The sequence below is a fragment of the Chrysemys picta genome, chromosome 3, assembly GCF_011386835.1.
Source record: "Chrysemys picta bellii isolate R12L10 chromosome 3, ASM1138683v2, whole genome shotgun sequence".
Classification (NCBI taxonomy): domain Eukaryota; kingdom Metazoa; phylum Chordata; order Testudines; family Emydidae; genus Chrysemys; species Chrysemys picta.
This window is the reverse complement of record NC_088793.1, coordinates 180,897,258-180,921,802: the sequence shown is the minus strand read 5'-3', so window position 1 is coordinate 180,921,802 and position 24,545 is coordinate 180,897,258. Positions and strand designations below refer to the sequence as shown.

The 24,545-nt window shown below is 40.4% G+C and overlaps 1 protein-coding gene across 42 annotated transcripts in view; it reads right to left on the bottom strand.

Annotated features, from left to right (window-relative positions):
- The window catches only part of NRXN1 (neurexin 1), a 1,213,652-nt gene that overhangs the window by 642,277 nt on the left and 546,830 nt on the right, over positions 1 to 24,545 (bottom strand). For all 42 annotated transcript variants that reach the window (XM_042861199.2, XM_042861202.2, XM_042861206.2 and 39 more), the window contains 2 exons: positions 17,886 to 18,269; positions 1,666 to 1,869 (listed from right to left, as the gene is read on the bottom strand). In XM_042861199.2, coding sequence (XP_042717133.1) covers positions 1,666 to 1,869; positions 17,886 to 18,269 — 588 coding nt within the window. The remainder of the gene's footprint in view (positions 1 to 1,665; positions 1,870 to 17,885; positions 18,270 to 24,545) is intronic.

The following is a 24,545-nucleotide window of genomic DNA, read 5'->3' as shown; positions in this document are numbered from 1 at the left end:
AAATCCAGGAGTTCGAGAATATCATCTCTTTTCAGCTTAGTTCTCGCCTAAGAATTCGCTATTGTTATTTGTGTGGAATAAATATTATAGCTAACACAGATATTGTTTTTTTTTTGTTTACTTTCCTTTTATACCTATATAGATATCTACTGTATATGAAAACATATTGGATTGCTCTGGAGAATCATTTTGTTGGATTATGACCCCGGATTTTAAAAATATGCAACACTATTTTGTACGTACAATAATTTATCTTCAGCACCTTTGAGGAGCATAAATAATATAAAACCTAGATTTTGTTTCCATATAGCTGAGTTTGTCATGTGTCGTCAACCGCATCAGAAAAGTGGTTGCAAACAGCCAGGGACCAGCACCGACACACCTCTTACTACAGAAAGCTTTCCTGAAGGAGGCCCCACATTGCCATTTTGTGATTCAAAACATTTTATCAGCTTGCAGTAACCTTAGGCTGTCACAAGAGGGAACTATAAGAGAACAGTCAAAGAGGACCACTTGGTTGTCTTAACTTTTATTTCCCTTCTCTCCCCTTCAACCTCTCCCCTCCTCTCACCCCTACCTCCTGTAAATATCAGAATAGTATTTCAATGACCTACTTTTCTACATAATGGGTGTTAGCTCATCATCGGGTTATCTACACACTTTAATATTATATCTCTGAAATCACCATATAAACTGCTAATTTAGATAGTTATTCATCAATCTTGAAAGCAACTATGTAAAATAAATCACTTAACGGAACCTATATGACATTTTATTCACTGTGTTTGTTCTCTTTCATACTCTCTTCTCTCTACCTAAAAAAAACCCAACAAAAACATAAGGCAAAATGAAAAAGGCATGTGGAGTTTGATACTTATTACAGAAAATAGTAACCTAACATTTTGTCAATTATATGCCAAACCAGGATAGCATTTTATTAATTTGTTTTCTGTAGAAGGGCTTGTGTTTTTTGTGTTCACATGGCTGTTTGCTGAGGGCCGCAGACTTTGGGCATTGAAGGGTTGTGTTATCTTTTGACACAAAAATACCACTACAGAATTGTTCATAAAAGAAAAGATGGATTTCACTACATATGTGACTGCTAAAAAGAAGAAACCAATAATGCCCATCAGTTGACATAATGTACAATATTTCATGTGTGAAAATTAGAAGTTTTTTGATTATGCATGTATATGTTATGTTAATTGGTGGAGCTAAAATTACACTGACCTACATATAATAGCTGGAACAGTTTCTCTCTGTACACTCAACTTCTGTAGCTGCTAATTATGAAGAATCTGTGGGTAGAGACCAATTCTCAGAAATCAAGCAGGTTAAAATTATTTCATCTAGAAATGTCACTGATGAACTGGCCTTCTCTTTTTAGAACACACAATAGTACAAAATATATTATGATGGGTTATGTTAGACTGTGTAAAGAATAAAAAATGCAAAAGCAAAAGAATAAAAATCAGTAACTTTAAAAAATGGACATGTGTGTGTGTATATATATGCATGTTACATATATATATATATATATATATATAAAATTTAATTTTAATGTCAAACAGGCTGTTCAATAAATGCTTGCAAGCAAAATAATAATAAGAATAAGAATGCTGAAGATGTTAATTTCTGGAGTGGGGAGGGGGAAGGGTTTGTTACCTAGGTTGACCGTTAGTTTAACTCGTCCTGCATCCAGCTCTAAACGAAGTGTATCTGCAGATTCCCTAGAAGTAGTTGCCATTAAAATGCCATAAGCTCGCTGAGACCTGAACCGTAAGGACACATCTTCTGCCTCTGTATGCATCACAACAGGGAGCTGTATCTTCATAAACATACTTCCGTCATAGCTTAAAACTGTTGCCTCTGGAAATGGACAAGAAAACTGCTAATTACAAAATAAATAGTTATACTATATTTATTGAAACTGTTAATAGAAAAGCCAACACATGTATATAGCCAAAAGATCGAACACCATCATGTTGAAAATTGGTATGACAATCATTGTTGGTATACATAAGCAAAGATTTGAAATCCGAAATCTCAGGTTTTGAGAACAAGCAATGCAACTTTTAGACTTATTTTAATTAACTCAATTGCTAGACTTTTTAAGGCCCAATGTGATAAATACTTATGCATGTGCAGGACTTTATGCACATGTGCATAAAATCACATATGCAAGAGCTTGCAAGATTGAGGCCTAATTGTGTAAACTTAGGTCAAAGCTATCCAAGTCAATATTACACTCCCATCTTGAAAACTCACCTCAGAGTCATCTACTTTGATCATTACTGGAGGGTTTTTTCTGCTTAAACCAGTAAGGTTCTTATTACCCAGAATATGGTTATTACCAAGTTATCAAAAAGAACCCTTAAGGCAGTGGTTTTCAAACTTTTTTTCTGGTGACCCAGTTGAAGAAAATTGTTGATGTGGATGCTGGAGATGAGGGGTTTGGGTTTGTTGGGGGCTCAGGCCTGGGGCAAGGGGTTGGGATGTCCAAGCTAAAAAGTCCCAGTCTTATTAATCTCCCCTCATATGAAAGCTGTTCCATACCCCTAGTAATTCTGTTGTCCTTTTCTCTACTTTTTCCAGTTCCAATATATCTTTTTTGAGATGGAGTTATCACATCTGCATGCTGTATTCAAGATGAGGGCATGCCATGGATTTATACTGAAGCAATATGATATTTTAAGTCTTATTATCTATCCCTTTCATAATGATTCCCAACATTCTGTTCGCTTTTTTGACTACCGCTGCACACTGAGTGGATGTTTTTTTGTAGAACTATCCACAATAATTCCAAGATCTCTTTCTTGAGTTAAAACAGCTAATTTAGACCCCATCATTTTATATGTATAGTTGGGATTATGCTTTCCAATGTGCATTTCTTTGCATTTATCAACATTGAATTTCATCGTCCCTTTTTGTTGCCCAGTCACCCAGTTTTGTGAGATCCTTTTTTAACTCTTTGCAGTCTGCTTTGGACTTAACTATCTTGAGTAGTTTTGTATTATCTGCAAATTTTGCCACCTCATTTTTTACCCCTTTTTCCAAATCATTTATGAATATGTTGAACAGTACTGGACCCAGTATAGACCTGTGGGGGACACCACTATTTACCTCTCTCCACTCTGAAAACTATTTATTCCTACCCTTTATTTCCTATCTTTTAATCAGATACACATCCACGCAAGGACCTTCCCTCTTATCCCATGACAGCTTAATTGGCTTAAGAGCCTTCGGTGAGAGACCTTGTCAAAGGCTTTCTAAACATCTAAGTACACTATATCCACTCGATCACCCTTGTCCACATACTGGTTGACCCCCTCAAAGAATTCTAGTAGATTGGTGAGGCATGATTTCCCTTTACAAAAACCATGTTGACTCTTTCCCAACAAATCATATTCATCTATGTGTCTGATAATTCTGTTCTTTACTATAGTTTCAACCAGTTTGCTCAGTACTGAATTTAGGCTTACGGGCCTGTAATTGCCGGTATTGCCTGTGGAGCCTTTAAAAAAAATTGATGTTACATTAGCTATCCCCCAGCCATCTGGTACAGAATCTGATTTAAATGATATGTTACATACCACAGTTAGACATTCCGCAATTTCACTTCAGAACTCTTGGGTGAATACCATCTGATCCCAGTGACTTATTTTTTAATTTACCAATTTGTTCCAAAGCCTCCTCTAATGACACCTCAATCTGGGATAGTTCCTCGGATTTGTCACTTAAAAAGAATGGCTCAGGATTGGGAAACCCCCTCATATACACAGTCATGAAGACTGATGCAAAGAATTCATTTAGTTTCTCTACAATGGTCTTATTGTCCTTGAGTGCTCCTTTAGCATCAATCATGCAGTGACTTCCTGCTTCTGATGTACTCTACAAAAAAAAATTTTCTATTACTTTTTGAATCTTTGGCTAGCTGGTCTTCAAATTCTTTTTTGGCCTTCCTAATTATATTTTTACACTTCACTTGCCAGTGTTTATGCTCCTTTCTATTTTCCTCACTGGGATTTAACTTCCACTTTTTAAAGGTTGCCTTTTTGCCTCTCACTGCTTCCTTTACTTTGTTGTTTAGTCATGGTGGCAGATTTTTGGTCCTTTTACTATGCTTTTTTTTAATTTGGGGTATACATTTAACTTGAGCCTTTATTATGGAGTCTTTGAAAAGTGTCCATGCAGCTTGCAGGGTTTTCACTTTTGGCGCTATACCTTTTAATTTCCGCTTAACTAACGTCCCTATTTCTGTGTAGTTCCCCTGTCTTAAATTAAATGCTGTCATGGTGGGCTGCTGTGGTGTTGTCCCCCACCCCCACATAGGGATGTTAAATTTAATTATACAGGTCTGTCGCATCTTACGCTGGGGTTATGTTCCACAGTCAGCGAGTAAAGCGAAAATTGCGTATAGTCAAAATTACATTGAGTGTAATGGCAGGTGGAATCACCCACACTACAGGTACAGTATTAAAACGGTTATTTTTCTCTTTTTTTTTTTTTTTTGGCCGACCGTGCAAGCTGAAATGTTAAATGCGTGTAAGATGCGACAGTCCTGTATTATGGTCACTATTACCGAGCGGTTCAGGTATATTCACCTCTTGAACCAGCTTCTATGAGCCATTTAGGAATAAATCAAGAATTGCGTCTCCTCTTGTGGGTTCCAGGACTAGTTGCTCCAAGAAGCAGTTATTTAAGGTGTCAAGAAACTTTATCTCTACATCCCGTCCTGAGGTGACATGTACCCTGTCAATATGGGGATAGTTGAAATCCCCATTTATTATTGAGTTTTTTATTTTAATAGCCTCTCTAATCTCCCTGAGCATTTCACAGTCACTATCACCATCCTGGTCAGTAGTATAGGCCTACTGATATATTGTTATTATTAGAGCATGGAATTACTACCCATAGAGATTCTATAGTACAGTTTGGTTCATTTAAGATTTTTACTTCATTTGATTCTACACTTTCTTTCACATATAGTGCCACTCCCCTCATTTATAAGCCGACCCCCCCACAAGATGGATAAGTAAAAATGGAAAAATTTTATGACCCTTTCCTAAGCCAACCCTATAATTCAGGGGTCAGCAAACTTTGGCTCCTAGGCAAGGAGGATAAGTCGCTGGCGGGCCGAGATGGTTTATTTACCTCGAGCGTCCGCAGGCACAGAGTAAGTAAACACCAAAGTGACACGACGCGCCAGCTGCTTACCCTGATGGGCCGGAACAGCAACTGGTGGGGAAATTTTGGGGGGGGAGAAGCTGGGGGTCAGGGAGTAACCCCTGTGACCACCCCCCACATGACCCCACCCTTAGCCCGGGACCCCCGCACTCTCCCCATCCCATCCCTTCCCACCTTATCTGGGGAGGATGTCTCTGGCCTGAATGGAGCTGCTCCGGCAGGCTGAGCAGCACGGTCACAGCCTGCTTCGGCGGGCCAGACCGGGCGGCGCGGCCGTAGCATGTTCCAGTGGGCTAGGCCAGGCGGTGCGGCCACAGCCTGGCCTGGGGGGCAGGGCTGAGTGGCACAGCTGCAGCCTGCCAGCCCCAGAGCTGCAGCTGCTTCGGAAATTTGGGGGGAGAGCAGCATGGCCAGAAGCGGAGAGTCTCTGGCCCCGCCTCTTCCCTTCTGGCTGTGCTACCTCTCCTTGCTCCCTCTATGGGGGGGAGGGGCTGTGTGCCACCTCTCCCTCTCTATACCCATTCAAAAGCCGACCCCCTTCTCTGGTGCTTCCCTTTTTTACTAAAAAAATTTGGCTTATGAATGAGTATATACGCAGAAGAGGCTGACTAGAAAGTGCTGGATGTTGAGGACTGCGTGGAAAGTGGCTGATGGCATTGGTCCTCTGATAACTTCTTTAGCAATAGAAAGCAGTAAGTGAGAGAACCTCACACTGTCACAAAGATGTCAGTTCTTTGCCAGATGGCAACTAAAATGGATTGCTGGCTTAGAGTGGTGAGAGCAGACTGCACTGTATAGATTGTGGGAGCAGCCAGAAGTGTCAAGCAAAGTTTGCCCTTGTTTGCCACATTGATTAATTTAAAGGAAGGAAACAATCCAAATCCACGGGCAAGATGACCATGAAAGGACTTCTCACATGCAAGTTCCAGTTTAGGATTCAAAATGTGCACCTTTTGTCTGCCAGCAGACTTTTCCAATCTATTTCAATGGTCAGAATGTCTTGTTACCAGAGGATTTCATTATCTAGCTGGAGAGGATAGATGGTTCTGTGGCTAAGGGCCTAGGCTGTGAATCAGGAGAGCTTTGGTCTATTGCTGGCTCTACCACAGGCTTTATTGAGCAAATAAAGCTACTTATTCTTTCTATGCTTTAGTTTCTTCATCTGTAAAATGGGGATAATTATTCCTTATATCACCAGTGTTATAAACCTAAATCCATTAATATTTGCAAGGAACTTGGATGCTACAGTGAGTACCATAGAAAATACCATAAGAAAAACCAAATGGTGGTAAGGTTGTTGGTTTACTTAAAATAAATTTTAAAACTTTTCAAGGGCCCCCCTTTGCAATCACTAGAGAAAGAAACTGTCTCTACATTTTCCAGACAACATTATCCAGTGTAAAGGCAGGTCACTGCAACAAAGTTTGAAGGCATATAAACCCTCCAAAGTCAGACTGGAGTTGTGCGGCAGGTGGGTTACATTATTTTAAATCCATTTCCAACCACTAAACCCTCACCAGTAAAATTATTTGTGGAAATCACCCAGACACTGGAAGAACACACTACTAATATTATCATCAAGGCTTTAGAAATTGCAAGTCAGGGGGATTTTATCAGTTCTGTATTTGCAGGAAAAAAACAGCCTTGGGAAGGAGGAGAAGGGGGTTTCTGCCCTTCTTAAAACAAAAATCCTTCAGAATAGACAGATAAAGGACTTATTGCTCATGGTTCTGGTGAGAAATTTCATTGTCAAAGCAGACCTCAGTGAGATATTTTTTGAGCATCCCAGTTCATTCCAATTTTTTGAAGTTCCTCTGGCTCAGTTGGAAGGGGCAGTTTTACAAATGACAAGACATGGTATCTAGTATGTGTAGAGAACTCCAAGGACCTTTATATGGTCAAAAAGGTTTTGGTACAGTTACTGAAAATCTGGAATAAGATTTTGTAATTGGCATGTCAGATAAGAGGAGTTTAGAGAGATTTTAAATATTCAATAAATGCAGATATACTAAAAGCAGTGGGGGTCTGACAAACTAAACAAAATCTTTTCTTATCCCCATATCAGAATAGATATTTTAGGGCTGATTGTAGATTCCCTAAAATAATCCCTGGAGATTGGGTAGCAAGAAGAGGAAAGCCTGACAGATGTGGACTAGTTGTGTAATTGGTGTGTCTTTATAGTTTACCCTGAGATACTCTGGGATACTCTCTATTTGGGGGATTACTGAGATGTTAGCTGGGGTCAGAAAGATAAAAAGGAGTGTGAACAGGTATTGAATTGTTCAGTAACGGCCTTCCAGGATTTACTGTCATGATGAGCAGTTCTCAGTCCTTTTTCGCATAACCACACCAGTTATTTTGGAAACAGATGTTCCAAAAACCGTCTGAGAAGTCTGAGTTGAGACCAAATGACAAAAGGCCTTTGGACAACAACTCAGAAATCCATTCAAGCTCTAAATTGTTGGGCAAACTGACATGGGTATCACAATCAAGTGCTGATGGACTACAGCACAGAAATGCCCTAAACAAATGACAAAATTGGGGAGAGGAGGGAGGATTTGATCAGTGTGGTGACAATAAGAATTACGCCAGTGCAAGTATTGGAAATCAATATCATCATGCATTCCAGAAATGGAAAATATGACAGTGGTGCGTTGGGATCTATTTCCAGCTCTGCCACTGGCCTGCAGGTGACCTGGGGCAAGTCACTTCATTTCTGTGCTTCCGTTTCTCCACATGTAAAATGAAGCTAATGATACTGACCTCTTCTGTAAAATGCTTTGAGATCTACTGATGAAAAAGTGCTGTATCAGAGCTAGGTGTTATTTATTCAAGAGAAGAGAGTCTGTGGGAAGAGTCACTGTTAACAAGAAATATTTTTCTATGGCTGTAACATGCAGAGCACTACAGTACCCGCTGCCTCAGTCATCACAAAGAGATTCTTCTCCAGGTTCCTGAATAAGAGAGCTGCAGGGAAGGGGGTCTCTTTTAAATTTGGTGGCAGATCCAGGAGTATCTATATCATTCCCACCACCCACCCCTTCTCAAATCTTCAGGCAGTATTAGCAAAGAGGTACAAGAAGAGAAAATTAATTTGTTCTTCTTGATTTTTCTTTACTGTCCACCAGGGCCATGATTTCTGGTGATTCTATGGTGAAGTTAGAGTGAATAATGTTTCAGGGTTTGATTCAAGGTTATTGTGCAGTAAAAGATTCTCTGATGATAACTTCTTTACTGTTACTATTGACATTTTGCACAATGGATAGATGGAACCCAGCAGCAGGTCATAAAATGAAATTTACAGGCATTTTGTTTTGTAGGACATTGCAAAATGTAAAAATATCCTTTTGGAAATTAACACTCAAAGATTTTCCGACTCCTATGGTATAACAGGTGAAAAGTGGTTCTGTTTTTCTTCCTATTAGTAATATTAGGGAAACTAAATATTATGGGAAGCATGGTGAACCCTAAAGATTATTCTTTGGCAGAAACTGAAAGCTTATTAATCTCAAATTATTTTATTGATATTTTTCAGAAATTGAGCCCTTATCATCACATTTTCCTACACACAGTAAATGGTCTTCTAACCTCTGAGTCTAGGGGGGCCAAAGTTGACCTCTTTGGCAGTGTTCTGTTTATCTCTCAGAGTGGCAGCTTGCAGGTTGTGGCAGCTTGTGGAATGGCTTAAGCCCAAAGGGCCACAAATGATTGCTATCAAGCAGATGTAAATCTCAGACTTTTGATAATATTCACCTTACTAGCCAGAGTGGGGTTTGAATCTTGCTGAGCAGGGTATGAAATTTCTTTCCCATGTCCTGCATTACTGGGTGTGGTGCCAGCCTGAGTGGAGGAGGTTGATTTTTTCCTCTACTCCCATCTCCTTTTTTTAAGGCTCCTGGTGCATCTTGGAGTGTCCTGCCCCTAGTTCTGCTTCCCTCTGCCCTGACTGGCTAGTAAGCTACAGCTGGGTTGTGGATGGCCTTTGCACCACTACAGGGAGTTCTATTTTCTCTCATCCCAGGATGGCACCTTTCTTCTGCATCCTTGCTGTCATGCCTTCCTGCCTAATCATATTCTTATGTTAAAATAAGTTTATACAGGGTATTCTGGAAAGCTTTGGTCAATCTTTTTTTAGGTTAGGAAAGCATTTTCCTCCATAATGTAAGAGTGGCTCATGGAGCATGAGGTTTTGCAAGCTCTCTCTCTCTCTCTAATTTCCTCTCAGCAACCAGGAGATTCTGGTTTCCTTCCTTGCAACTTTTATAAGCATCCACTATGGATTGTTGATTTAGCAAGATGATAGCATGAATAAATGGAGGAAGCTTGGGGTAGAGTGGTTATGCAGGGCTGGGTATGAGTCTCAAAGGACTACTGTGGGTTAAGGCTCTTGTCATCTGTGCCCATAACCCTCACATGAGTAAGGGGCTGTGTGCATGATGGTGACATGGATAGTTTTTTTTCCTGTTCAGCTGCTCCAAAGAGGTTCATTAGATTAAATGCTACTAGAGCAGAAGTTTAAGCTCAAAATGGCTGTGATAAATGTTGAATAATATGCTACTTGTTAAGAGGAGGCACAGCCTCTAAGGCAGGGAATAACAGTTTTACTATCATTACAGTGCTGGAAGCACGACAGGGAAAGAGCCTTTATTAAACAATACTGGAAGCCATTGATTCTAGCTGGTTTTTCTTTGTCTTTTTCATGGCAGCATCAAATCCCAGGTACAGGGAAGAATTATCCAACAGAAGTGAGATGTTAATCCTTGCTTGGTAAAAACTGATGAAATGAAACATTTCTGAACTGATAACTTTGCTTAAAGAAATATTCCCCTTCCATGCTCAAAAAATGGAAGTCTTATCTTTATATACATACTTGTTGAAATTCTCAGGGCCTGATTCTGTTTTTATTTGAAACAGTGTCATCTAGATTAACTTCAGTGAAGTCAATGGAGTCAAACAGATGTAAAACTGGTGTGAGAGGATAATCAGGCTATTAATGTTGATGTAGGCTGGGATTTTCTAATTTGCCTAAGGGAATAGAGATCCTAATTCCTATGGACTTTCCCGTGAGTCTTCTCCTTGCCCCCTTTTGAAAAACCCTGCCACATTTTTTGTTATTCTCTCATTTGTTTTTTCAAAAAGGAGAAAAACTCTGAGGAGAACCCCTCAAAGGGCCAAAGGGATGTTGTTATTCTTCAGTGTATACCTGGAGCAATTTGGACATAAGGTTCCAACCCAAAGGGCTAGAATTAAGGACTAATATTTACAATAAAAATGTTTTCCATTTAAAATTGAAGACTTAAATCTGTCAAGTGAACAGAAAATGGGCTCACACCTCTCTCTTCTATTTCCTTCCCTTCCTGTCTTGTTCCTCTCAATGTGTCTCCTTCCTCCTATTATTGAGGAATGCTTAGCCCTTCATTGCACAGTAAGTGACTTAATACTTTTCTCTGAAACTATATGTACTACATTATTTACTCTGCTATTTCCTACTCCTTCCCACCTTTCCTCCACCCCCCCCCCAATCATTCTCCATGCCACCTCCCTTTACACAGTAGTAGCCATTTCTTTTTTAAATTTTAGACTTGCATCACTGATGTGGAATTATTTATTTTTTTATTACTTCTATTCCAGTGACAACTAGAAGCTCCAGTCATGGACCAGACCCCACCGTGCTAAGTGCTGTACAAACAGAACAAAAAGGTGGTCCCTGCACTGAAGAGCTTACAATTCTGGAATCAGCATTTAATTACCATTATTCATGTCAGAAAGAAGCTACTGGCATTGTAGTGATGCTAAGTGAAAGGGAGGAAAGCAAGGGGAGGAAAGAAGAAAAAACGTAGGGTGCAGTGAGGGGTGAGAGGGAATGGGACAAGAGCTTTAAAAATAAGTATCAGAGAAAAAAGAAAATGAATTATTCAATGTGAAGAGTGGGACGTTTGGCTTTGCTTATTCAGGAGCAATGAAGCTCATGTGAAGAGGAGGTGAAGGATGTGGATAGGATGAGAAGTTTGACTGGAAATAAGATTGTGTTTTTAAGGCAGTAGCAGATCAGGACATTGGAATATGAAGACTGAAGTATACGGTATTGAAAAACAAAGGATCAGTTGTAGGCCAGTTTCAGTTATCCCATTCCTCACTTCGTAATTAGCTGTGATATAGTCCAGACACAACAGTATTTTAAATTGTTATAAACTCTTATACAGGGATTATGTTTTGTATTTCTGCCTATATCATGATTAATTTAAATATCCATGGCATGTAATAAAAGTTAAAATGATAGCCTATGAAAAATGTGGAGGAGTCGAGTAAGGATATCTGAAAGGATTTCAAACACCTTTTTTGAGACAGTTTAAAAAGATTTATACTCAATGAAACATTGAAGATGTTATCCTGAAAAACCCAGTCTGTTTCATCAGGCTGCTTCAATTTTTTAAAAACTATTTTACTAACTAGTTCTGCTCCATAATCTATGTATGGAAGGTGTAATAATGGCTTCCTCACAAGTCACTTTATCATGGTCTTTGAACCTTTCTCAGATAGGGTTTTACAATGTGGAGGTGGAAGAAGTGTTTTCCAACACTGACATTTTGAGGGAGAGATGATGCATCTCCCCTGCATCCCTTCCTTTCCAGCTGGGTGAAATTTTTATATGAAACTTTTTCACACACAAAATGCAGATTTGGGTAGTCCAAAACGCTTTGTGAATTCTGTAAGAATTTAAGCAGGTTACATTTTGGTGTCATTGCATGACCAGTGATAGTGCACTGGACTGGAACCCAGGGGACATGGGTTGTATATCTATCTTTACCATTGATCTGATGTGTGGCCAAGTCAATTTACCTCTATTTCCCCTTTACTCCCCCCCCCCCCTGTTTTCTATTTAGACTGTAAGCTCTGTGCGGCAGGGACTATGTGTTTACAGAATGCCTAGGACAACGAAACCTGATTTTGGCTAAGCTCTATAGGTTACACTGTAACACAATAACATTACATTTTAATACCACCACAGAGAAAGTCATTAATAACTTATATATCTTTCCTTCATAGCAACTACATTCTTAAATCAGAGAATTTATGCTTAAGTACAAAAGAACAGAATTTGCCCCTTAATGGTGCTCATTCCAGACCTGTAACTATTAGAGATCCAGATCCTGGATAAACTGCGACTAGTTCCAATGACTTAAATGTGTGTTTGCAAGTGTATTCATTATTTTATTTTTAAAATTTCTCCCAAAAATCTAAAACTTCACGTAACCAGATAAAATAGTTTCATGTTTTGCAATAAGAAGTGATTTAGTTAGATTTAAAAAATACTACAGTCAACAGGAGACTTCATGACATGACCCAATACATCAAAATATGAAGGAAAGATCCGTGATGTTGGATGTTAACACCCTTCTCTTCAAAAAGCAGCTTGGATGAAATAAAGCAAATAGTGGCAGACTTGAGGGGTCTCTGGGAGTGCTTTCTAATAATTCTCAATCTATAAATAATTACTGGATAAAATATGGATGAAAACTGAAATCAATGCACTACAGTTAGGATAAATGTTTAACATGGGTAAGATTCCGCCACCTTCAATCATGACAAATAGTACATTACTCCAGTAGGATTATTTGAGGGGGATGTCCTCACTACACAACAAGAGTAGGGTGGGAGAATCTAGCCCCACAGGATTTAGCAGGGTGCAAAGAATGAAATTTGTAGTAATTAAATAGGTAGGATATGAGGTTATTATAACAATAGGAAACACATGATTCTTCATATCGTCCTGCATTTGTTAGGAGTTTTTCTATTTTATTAAAAAATGTACAGAGACAATTCAAACAGGGGAAAAAATACACTCAAATGTATTTCCCCTGTGGAAAGTTCACTTAGGTTAACTCCTTGCAAATTGTATGCCTGTCCTTTCTTCAATAAATTTGCTCTTATGCATTGTTCCTTGTTGTCCAGTCAAAAGTATGCACCTGTGAAAGGCTTTGCCAAGAGGCAGTCACATATTGTGATCCATGATGAAAATCAGAGACAAAGCCAAATTATATTGCTATGACATCTGTCCCTCCATCTGCTTTAGTTTCCATAAACAATTAAACCAATCCATAGATTATACGGATGTTTTTACTTTATGCATAACCAAGAATTTGTTACAGTGGGAAAATAAGCACATACAACCCAATTTCTGCAGACACACACACACAAAACTATTAACTTTAAATAGGCTGGAATGAGCATAAAATGGCGTTTGTGTCCTATGGCTTTTCCTTAGTTACTAATCTGATCAGATTATAGAATCATATATTCATAGAATCATAGAAATATGGGCCTGGAAGGAACCTTGTGAAATTCAGCACCTGACACTGAAGCAGGACCAAGTATATCTAGACCATCCCAAACATCCCAAACCCAGAACTGGACATAGCACTCCAGCCAAGGTCTCACCAGTGATGAGCAGAGTGGGACAATTACCTCCTGTGTCTTACAAACAGTATGCCAATTAATGAACTCTAGAATGCTATTTGCCTCTTTCACGACTGAATTGTATTATTGGCTCTAATTAAATTTGTGATCCACTTTAATCCCCACATCCTTTTCTTCACTACTACCACCTAGCCAGTTATACATATTGTTGTATTTGTGCATTTGATTTCTTCTTCTTAAGTGCAGTACTTGGAACTTGTTTTTACTGAATTTCATCTTGTTGATTTCAGACCAAGTCTTCAATTTGTCAAGGTCATTTTGAATTCTAATCCTGTCCTCCGAAGTGTTTGCAACTCCTCCCTTCTTGGTGTCATCCACAAATTTTATAAGCATACTCTCCACCCCAGTATCCAAGTCATGAATGAAAATATTGAATAGCACCAGACCCAGAACAAACCCAGGCAGGAGCCTAATAGATACATCCTCCCAATTTAACAAAAAGTCATTGATAATTATTCTTTGAATACAGTCTTCCAACCAGTTATACACCCACTTTACAGTGATTTCATCTAAACCAAATTTCCCTACTTTGCTTATGAGTGTCATGTGGCACAGTATCAAAAGACTTATGAAAATTCAAGTTATCACATCTACAGCTTTCCCCTATCCAATTAGCCACTAACCCTGTCAAAGAAGGAAAATAAGTTGGTTTGGCATGATTTGTTCTTGACAAATCCATGTTGGCTATTACTTATTACCTTACTAGCCTCTAGGTGCTTACAAACTGTTTAATAATTTGTTCCAGTATTTTTCCAGATATCAAAGTTAGGCTGACTGGTCTATATCCCCTCCCACCCTTTTAAAGATAGGCACTCTGTTTGTCCTTCTCCAGTCCTCTGGGACCTCACGTGTCCTCCATGAGTTCTCAAAGATAACTGCTAACAGTTCTGAGATTGCTTCAGCTAGTTCCTTAAGTACCCTAGGATGAATTTAATCAGGCCCTGCTAACCTGAATACATTTAATTTATCTGATGCCTGCTCTACATGTAAAACTTAGGGTGACCTAGCTACATCACTCACAGCTGTGAAAAATTTTATGCCCTATGTGATGTAGTTAGGTCAATCTAATGTCCACTGTAGATGCAGCTAGGCCGATGGATGAATTCTTCCACCAACCTAGCTACTGTTTCAAGGGGGTAGATTTACTATAGTGATGGAAAATCCCCTTCTGTGGCTGTAGTAGGTCTACAGTATAGCACTACAGCAGCATAGCAGATGTGCTGCTGTAGCGCTTGTAGTGTAGACCTACCATAAATATGAATTTATAATATTTTTGTATGGTACAGTATTGATACATATAATAAGGATAAATTATTTCTTTGATTATTATGGCAAAGAAAGCTTCATGGCACATAAATATTAGTGTCATAAAATGTAAATATATGCCATGTTTGCTGTAGATATCCTAATCTCCTAACACATAATTACAGAGCCCAGTTGTTTAACCTCAAATATTTTATTCTAACATGGTTTCCCACTTTGTAAGGCTCTATTGTTTGTGGAGGTGAACATGTTCTTATTTTACTTCAATTACTTACAATAATTATAATTGTGTTATTTATATCACTAAATACAATAATGTATCAGTTATTCCACACCGGTAGTAGTTATAACAATTTGTGTGGTAAAATGCCAACATACTGCTTTCAGAATCTCAAAAGCTGTAATCGTATTAATGCATGACCATTCGGGATACAAATATTACTGGAAGGAGAACTGCTTTCAGTGCAGTTTCCTCTGGATAGGGAGACCCGGGGGTAGGAAATGATCCTGCACTGACTGCACAAAGATTTCTGCTGGACAAGAGCCAGATACGATTGTGAGGAACCTAGTAAGAATACCATATTACCATCACTCCCAGTAGGTGAAGTTATGTGTGCTAGGAAATTAAGTCCTGAATTGGACAATAGCTGAAAATATACTAGGGGGAAAAATAACTGGAGATGAAAAGGATTCTGTGCGAGTTCTTGTGACCCGTTAAATATGTTTATGACAAATCCCTATGATGAAGTTTGCTATTAAATTCTCATTTGCAGATTTGCATATGTTTGTTGTCCCTGTCTCTAATGACTGAAATATGTAAATATTTCCTAGCTTCTCCTGATCTGGAAAGATGTAAGTACTATTTTTACTTCTCCATATGTAATAGCGGAATTTTGCCACAGGGTGGTACACCATGCATATTTAACTGAAGGTTTTTGTAATTCATCTGACAGTTTGGTTATGCCTTCTGCCAACTTCACTCCACCAGTAATAGAACGATCTGGAGACATCAACATAACTGGCCTCTAGCCAAACGGGTTTGCATTTTTAAAAATCTGGGACCTACACCTCTATCTCGATATAACGCGATCCGATATAACACAAATTCGGATATAACGCAGTGAAGCAGCGCTTTGGGGGGGGGGGGGGGCTGCGCACTCTGGTGGATCAAAGCAAGTTCGATATAACGCGGTTTCACCTATAACATGGTAAGATGTTTTGGCTCCCGAGGACAGTGTTATATCGAGGTAGAGGTGTACTTGTAAATGCCAATAACCTGACTTCATTTACCACAAAAGTGATGGGATTTCCTCAAGATTATATCTAGACTTTTTTAAAAAAACATTCATCAGTTTTATTTTTAAACAGTAAAATCTTTAGGTGACCACTTTACCTAGCAAAATGAATTAAACTATACAGAAAAAACTTTAACTGCCAGTCAATAAACTTGCAGATTAGGTTTCGGCTAGAAGGGAAGACTATATTATGTGTCAATTGTAATATAAGATTTCACAAAATAAGAGTTCTGGCATTAAAAATACTAAAAAAGATTTTTGTTCTGATAAACTGTTAGTTTCCCGACTTATCCTTACAAATAAGGATGTCAAATTCATTTCTCTCTTTTTTTGAAATATATTAATAAAAGGTCTGGGTCTTTACTTGTATTGTAATAAAATCACAGAAGAGAGTATATTAGAATATAAAAGTAAAGATTTCTTATAAAAAGAGAAACAGAAAAGCAGATTTAATATTCAGTTAGTAAAATACAAGTACTATAGCTGACAATTGTAACAAATCATGGTTAATGTATTGCAGCTAAGATTTACGCAATGTGTGTGCAAAGCACTGAAACTGTCTTTACAGATTCTGTTTGGTGTCAATTTAAAAATAAAAGCTCTATCTGTTTGATACAAAATATTAAAATGAGCTACTCAATGTTCCTTTTCTATTATAAAACTGCGTATTGCACACAGAAAAAATTGCCCATTATTATAAGTTGTATATACATGACTCAAACAAAACAGCATCAAATTCTTCTCAGTGTTATTATTGAAATATGCTACTTTTAAATATCACTGAAATGCCACTGTGTTTGCAGATTATTAAAATGTTAATTAAATCAATTAAAATAAAATAGAAATGATATCAGAAATAACCTATACTTGTAATACCCATATTTCTTTTCCTCCCCAATTTTTTTAAAATTAAACTTGTATAGCTACTATGTGATTTTACACTCATCTTCACAGCTAAAGGCTATATTCATTAATTTTAAATATAAATTATTTTACTACTTATGATGAACAGTAATTTTATTCCCCTATGGACTAGAAATTTTTTTAAACTGCAAAGAGTGAATCTAGATTCTAGGGGCCTGATTTTTTCTCACTTACATTCAAGAGGTGAAATCCTGGAATCACTGAAGTCAGTGGAAGTTTTGCCAAGGACTTCAATGAAGCCGGAATTTCACTCATGGAATTCAAGAATGTATAGTAGTTAGTGGGATTATACCAGTGTACGTGCGTGGAGACTCCATCCTCAATTCAGAGTCAGATTGTGGTGAATTCAGGTTTCATAGAGTCACATTTCAGTAAATTAGTAATAAGAGAAAGTACTTTCTCATGTTGTCACAAAGCTCTTCACAGCTCAGCTTGTAAAATGAGAAAAGAGGGGATTTTCAAAGTCACAAATAGCAGATAGGCACCTGACTCTTACTCATCATGAGTGGGAATTAGGCACCTACCTGCCATTTGTACCTTTGAAAATCTCCACCAAACTCTTTCATATGGCCACATGGCCACTTGATTCAATTTACTTTTCTGCCAATATAAAACCAGTGTGAAGAAGAGCAACAGACAACGAGGGTTATTTTTTTAAAAGATTAACACAGTACTTGCCATTTTTAATCATTGTTAATTTCTACATTGTAGAGTCATGCACAATCTTTTGAAACCTACCTCTCTCACATGATCTGCCAAGGTAGCCTGTACCAGAACAATCACAGATATATCTGTTCCACCCATCCCTGCATACACCATTGTTTTTACAGGGGTTGCTCAGGCATGGTTTTGCAGTTTCTCTTGAGCATGAGGGTTTCACTCCAGCAGTGCTTTGAATTTCAGCCATTTGTCGAATATCCTTGCTTTGGCCATCAATAAACAAGTCTCTGATGCAGCCAACATATCCGTAATTGAGAAGTGCTGTCCACACCTCTGTTGGAAAGACCAGCCCTGCTTTATTTTCTGGCAAGCCCCCAAGATACAAGTCATCATCTAGGTCTAGGATTTCGCTTTCTCCTGGTGCAGTGTAAGGTGTACGTAATGTGTTCACAGAAATGGTACCTGATAAGAAACAACAAAATGCAAGATTTTTAAGATATTAAAGTGAATTCTGGCAGCATTTCTTTATTCCCCGAGTCCCAAAATGCAGTATTTGCTTATTGCCAAATATCTCATGCATGAAAGCCCTAGATGAATGTTGTATGTACACATTTTAAAATAATAAAATGACACATTATTTTGTATTAAAATATCCCTTAAACACTATCAGGAAATATGTGGTATACAAACATTTCCACAAAATACTGCATGAACTTAAATGTATGAAAACCAAAATCCACGTAAGGGATTTCAGATAGATAAAATGTATTATTCAGTGCAAAAAAATCAAATGTATTTCAGGGTGATCTTCAGAAATACCCTGTTGGTGCAACAGCAACTCTCTGCACTGTCTTCTAAGTGGCTCACGATCCCGTGCTAGAGATTCTGCCTCTGAGGAGATAATGTGCGGAGTCTTTGGGTTGGATCCAAAGCCCATCCAGGTAATTGAAAAGACTCTGATTAGTTTCAATGGGCTTCGGATCAGACCCTTTGTCTGGGAGGGGAGGGGAAGTACTCTCATCGGCTGCCAGGCAGCCAATCATTAAAGAGATAGTGATGTACACCTAGAGGGAAAAAATCAATGCCTCTGACATTTGCATCTAAATGTGTGCTTGTTACAGAGAGGGGAAAGAGGGAAGCGCGAGAGAAATCATGAAATCAGAAATATTTATTTATTTTTGCTTTCAGTTAAAAAACAAAAACAAGCCTGAAATTTTAGCTCTGCCACTTATGCAAGAAGCCTCAAAAAAGCTTCACATGTGTTGATCAAAATGTTGGCTAGGATGATCAATTGTCAAGATCCTCTACTCTGAAAATAATTGTAAAGACTGAGGACTCCAGCTGAAAGAATTGAACATACAGAACCATAGCACGTGTGCTAATCAAATTCAGCCCAACTATTGCAGTAAGATTATTAAAACAAAATGTGTGTGTGTGGATTTTAATATGATCGTGTCTTCACATTCAAGCAGGAGGTGAAATCACAATCCCCTATAGATCACTGTATTAAAGTGAAGTACTGAGGCTGAGGGAACTGGGTTTATTTAGTCTGCAGAAGAGAAGAATGAGGGGGGATTTGATAGCTGCTTTCAACTACCTGAAGGGGGGTTCCAAAGAGAATGGAGCTCGGCTGTTCTTAGTGGAGGCAGATGGCGGAACAAGGAGCAATGGTCTCAAGTTGCAGTGGGGGAGGTCTAGGCTGGATATTAGGAAACACTATTTCACTATAGGGTGACCAGATGCCACAGATTAAATATCGGGACGCGGGGGGGGGGGGGGGGGGCAGAGAAGAAAAAAGCCGGCGGCGGAGAGGGAAAAAAAACCAAAAACGGCCGGAGCACCCCCCAGCCGAGCCGCGCTCCGGGCCCTTCCTGCAGCTCCCTGCCCAGCCGTTCCCGGGCTCCGTCGCCCCGGCCCCGCAGCAGGGGCTGCTCCGCTCCACCCCGCCAGGGCTGGGACACTCGCCCCCGCAGCCCCGGACAGCCCCTCTCCAGCCGCGGGGAGCTCGGGGACCTGGGCAGGGGGCGAACCAGGTAGCCGGGCCCGGCCCCTCCCGGCAGGAGCGTGTCCGCCTCCGACCCACCGCACTGCCCCGCGGGCTGCAGGGCTGGAGCAGCCTCCGCACTGCACTCCCGGCCCCGGGCCCTGAAGGCGGCGGTGAAGCCAAGCGGCTTGCCCTGGTGACCCTAAGTGAGCCTAGGGGGCGAGAGTCCCTCCAGGACGTCAAAATTGCTTGTTTGTCCAGTGTCCCGACCGCACATCGGTCGGGACGCGGGACAAACAAGCCAATATCGGGACAGTCCCGATAAAATCGGGACATCTGGTCACCCTATTTCACTAGGAGGGTGGTGAAGCACTGGAATGGGTTACCTAGGGAGGTGGTGGAATCTCCATCCTTAGAGGTTTTTAAGGCCCAGCTTGACAAAGCCTTGGCTGGGATGATTTAGTTGGTGTTGATCCTGCTTTTAGCAGGGGATTGGACTAGATGACCTCCTGAAGTCCCTTCCAACCCTAATCTTCTATGATTCTACCAGCCACATTATACTATATAAGTTACAGCAGTGTGTGTTTTATGTTTTACCCTCAGCAATGTGTTTGAAAGGGTACTATGGAAAGCAGGAGAGCCCAGGATCACATTCCTCTTTACATACAGATGCATGTGAAACATCATTCCTATTATCACTATGCAGCACAGAATCCAGAACACCTCAGGGATTATTATTGAGAATTGACAACTATGGAGCATTTCCCCAGGAATGTCATTTGGAAAGGATATTTCCAAGATCTTGCATGCACCTATATCAAAATATAATTATAAACGGAAAGCAAAAGTGAGTCAGACAGAGATGTTTGAAACAAACATTTTATTATATAAGGAACAGAGGGTCCTGTGGCACCTTTGAGACTAACAGAAGTACAGTGACTTGCATCTGAAGAAGTGAGGTTCTTACCCACGAAAGCTTATGCTCCCAGTACTTCTGTTAGTCTCAAAGGTGCCACAGGACCCTCTGTTGCTTTTTACAGATTCAGACTAACACGGCTACCCCTCTGATACTTGACATTTTATTATATGAATCTTAAATTAAAATAAAGTACTATACAGTAGAATATAGACATCAAAAGAACAAACTAACTTTTTTTCTTTGTTTGGAATCCCATGGCCTGTGTTATGCATGAGGTCAGATTACATGATCACTGTGGTCCCTTCTGGCCACTAACTCTATGAAAAACAACCATTTTTGAAAGCCCACAATTTGGCATGATCAAATACATTGCTGTCTGCGCCCCCATTATTTTATTTATGATGGGGGTATTTTGTACTCCAATGATACAGAGTCCCCAGGGGACGCACAGATTTAAAAAATGTAATGGGCAAACCTCAATGTCTCAGTTAGAATAAGCATTCAGAAGTTTAGATACTTATTCAAATCATTTTGGGCTGTAAATGTCAGAAGATAAAGCTCCTGTGTGAGATTTCCAGTACTTCTGGTTTAAGCTGAGCTTGGTATATTTAAAAAACAGCCTCTCTGCTTTTAATGGTTACCGAAAAGGATGAGGGGACAAAAAAGATTGTGCCTTATTTGCATCTTTATAATTGTGTATAAAAATGCCTGAACATTTTGCTTGTTTTAAATAGCTATCCCCCACTTCCTTTAGCAATATCAGGAATACTTTTCTTCTGTGTTTTGCTTGAGGTCTATTTGGAAAATCAGAAAATTGGAATGGGAGGTTCCTAAATCCCTAACTGAAAGAGGAGGGTATGTTGAATCTTTAACTAAGAGACCCTTTCTTCCACCAAAAATCCCTCAAAATTTTCAATCATGAGAACCTAAAGTTATTTTACTAAATCTATATTTAAGCTTCTCTATCACAAGTCTTATTTCTGAGGTTCTGAGCATCCACAGTTCCCATTAAACCAAACCTCAGAAAGTCAGTACCTCTGAATATCAGGCTACCTATTGAACTGGGGACTTCTGGAGCTTAGTGCATGAGGCTCTATTAAGGAACTAACTTTAGTGTGAATTTTTTTGCCAAAGCTTTTAGTAATCAGTTGTGTCAACCAACACACACCTTTTACCTAATTTGATACACATTAAATTAGATATGGTAGTTACTGCATTATGAATAATATCCACTAAATATTAAAAGATAAAGGTTCGGTTATAGGTTGCAGAGCTTTTCTCCTTTAGGTCACTAGATTGAATTAGACTCAGATCATTAGTGAATAAAAGCTTTCTTATGACATTTTAGCAGCCTAATATACATAAAATGAATTGGTGGTCTTACACCAGTTCCAAGTAACAAAAGCAACCAGTACAACTGGCACATTTTTAAGCATCCTTAGCAGAGAGGAGTGGGATTAATTGGACATGGAAAATGAATTATACCTCTTCACCCTTAGGTACTTGATCTCAGTCAAGGTTCAAGAAAACTGGTTGCACAACTTAGTGGAACCTTTCACTGCTCCTACCCATGTTGGACCAGATCTGTTCAGTCTCTAGAGCTGTTATTTGGCATCGCCAACATCTTTTCACTGGCACTGTGGGAGCCTCCGGCACTGGTGCTCCTCAGTTCCTCATATTCTCTGCCTGTGGCACATAATAGTCTAGTCTCCTGTGGGATGTAATACTTTGGTCTAATTTTGTTGCTGGCTTTAGCATATGGGTGCTGTCATATTATGAGTTTGACTTGTGTATTTGGGGGGCCAAGGGGAAGGGGTGGAGGTGAGGCTCCACAGGGGATCCAGATGCAGCAGGGGGGGGGTTAGCGTGGCAGGCCTCTGGATGCAGGGAGTGACGCTTGGTGGTGTCGGGATTCAGATGTGGGGGGTTTGGTAGGAGGGTCTGGGTTTGTGGGATCTCTGGAGGCAGGGGGTGAGGCTCAGCGGGGTGAAGATTTAGGTGAGTGGCACTTGGGAGAGAGGTCTGGATGCACTAGAGTTGGGCAGATGTGGGTGCAGCTCCCCATACAGTGACCTCTCCCCCTTGCAGCTGAGGAGTGATGGGGGCAGGAAGTGGAGCGGGTGTGTGTGTGGAGCTTCCTGGAGCCAGGAAAGGTTCCTGGGGGTGGGTCTGACTCGACCCCGGTGGCTCCCTGCAGGGGGAGTCCCATAGTCCTTCCGCCCCACCTAGGGTGACCAGAGAGCAAGGGTGAAAAATCAGGACAGGGAGTGGGGGGTAATTGGCACCTATATAAGACAAAGCTCCAAATATCGGGACTGTCCCTATAAAATGAGGACATCTGGTCACCCGCCCCTATAGCCAGGACTAGCAGCTGAACACTCACCTGGGTTGGGAAGTGGCTGACCCGCCTTGTTCTTATGGAAAATGGCACCAAACTGGAGCTCTGCTGTAAAGGTCGCTGCTCTCCTGCCCTCCATTTCACAGTCCATGTGGAGAAACTGACAGGCAGGCATGGAGTGCCTTGAATCACCGCTTGTGCACCCATGCAACGTTGCTTTATGCCCTCCAAGAGAACTGGGGGGGGGGTGGTGAGCAGCAAAGCCAGGCTCTGTGCCTGCCGGTCAGTTTCTCCATATGGGAAGTGTGAAGAGTTATCAGGAGCTACTTTCCTGCCCTGTCCTTATGCAGACCACATGGGGGGAAACTGCCCAGCAGGCACAGAGCTTCATAGAGTCATAGAATATTAGGGTTGGAAGAGACCTCAGGAGGTTATCTAGTCCAATCCCCTGCTCAAAGCAGGACCAACACCAACTAAATCATCCCAGCCAGGGCTTCATCAAGCCGGGCCTAAAAAAACTCTAAGGATGGAGATTCCACCACCTCCCTAGGTAATCCATTCCAGTGCTTCACCACCCTCCTCGTGAAATAGCGTTTCCTAATATCCAACCTAGACCTCCCCCACTGCAACTTGAGACCATTGCTTCTTGTTCCGTCATCTGCCACTACAGAGAACAGCTGAGCTCCATCCTCTCTGGAACCCTCCTTCAGGTAGTTGAAAGCAGCTATCAAATCCCCCCTCACTATTCTCTTCTGCAGACTAAATAACCCCAGTTCCCTCAGCCTCTCCTCATAAGTCATGTGCCCCAGCGCCCTAATACTTTTCATTGCCCTCTGCTGGATTCTCTCCAATTTGTCCACATCCCTTCTGTAGTGGTGGGTCCAAAACTGGATACAATACTCCAGGTGTGGCCTCACCAGTGCCGAACAAAGGGGAATAATCACTTCCCTCGATCTGCTGGCAATGCTCCTATTAATACAGCCCAGTATGCCGCTGGTCTTCTTGGCAACAAGGGCACACTGCTGACTCATATCCAGCTTCTTGTCCACTGTAATTCCCCAGGTCCTTTTCTGCAGAACTGCTGCTTAGCCAGTCAGTCCCCAGCCTGTAGCGGTGCGTGGGATTCTTCCTTCCTAAGTGCAGGACAACTTGTCCTTGTTGAACCTCATCAGATTTCTTTTGTCCCAATCCTCCAATTTGTCTAGGTCACTCTGGACCCTATCCCTACCCTCCAGCGTATCTCCCTTCCTCCCCACCTGCGAATTTACTGAGGGCGCAATTAATCCCAGTATCCAGTTTATTAATAAAGATGTTGAACAAAACTGGCCACAGGATCGACCCCTGGGGCACTCCACTTGATATCGGCTGCCAACTAGACATCAAGTCATTGAGGCCGACGATCTAGCCAGCTTTCTATCCACCTTATAGTCCATCCATCCAGTCCATACTTCTTTAACTTGCTGGCAAGAATACTGTGGGAGACCGTATCAAAAGCTT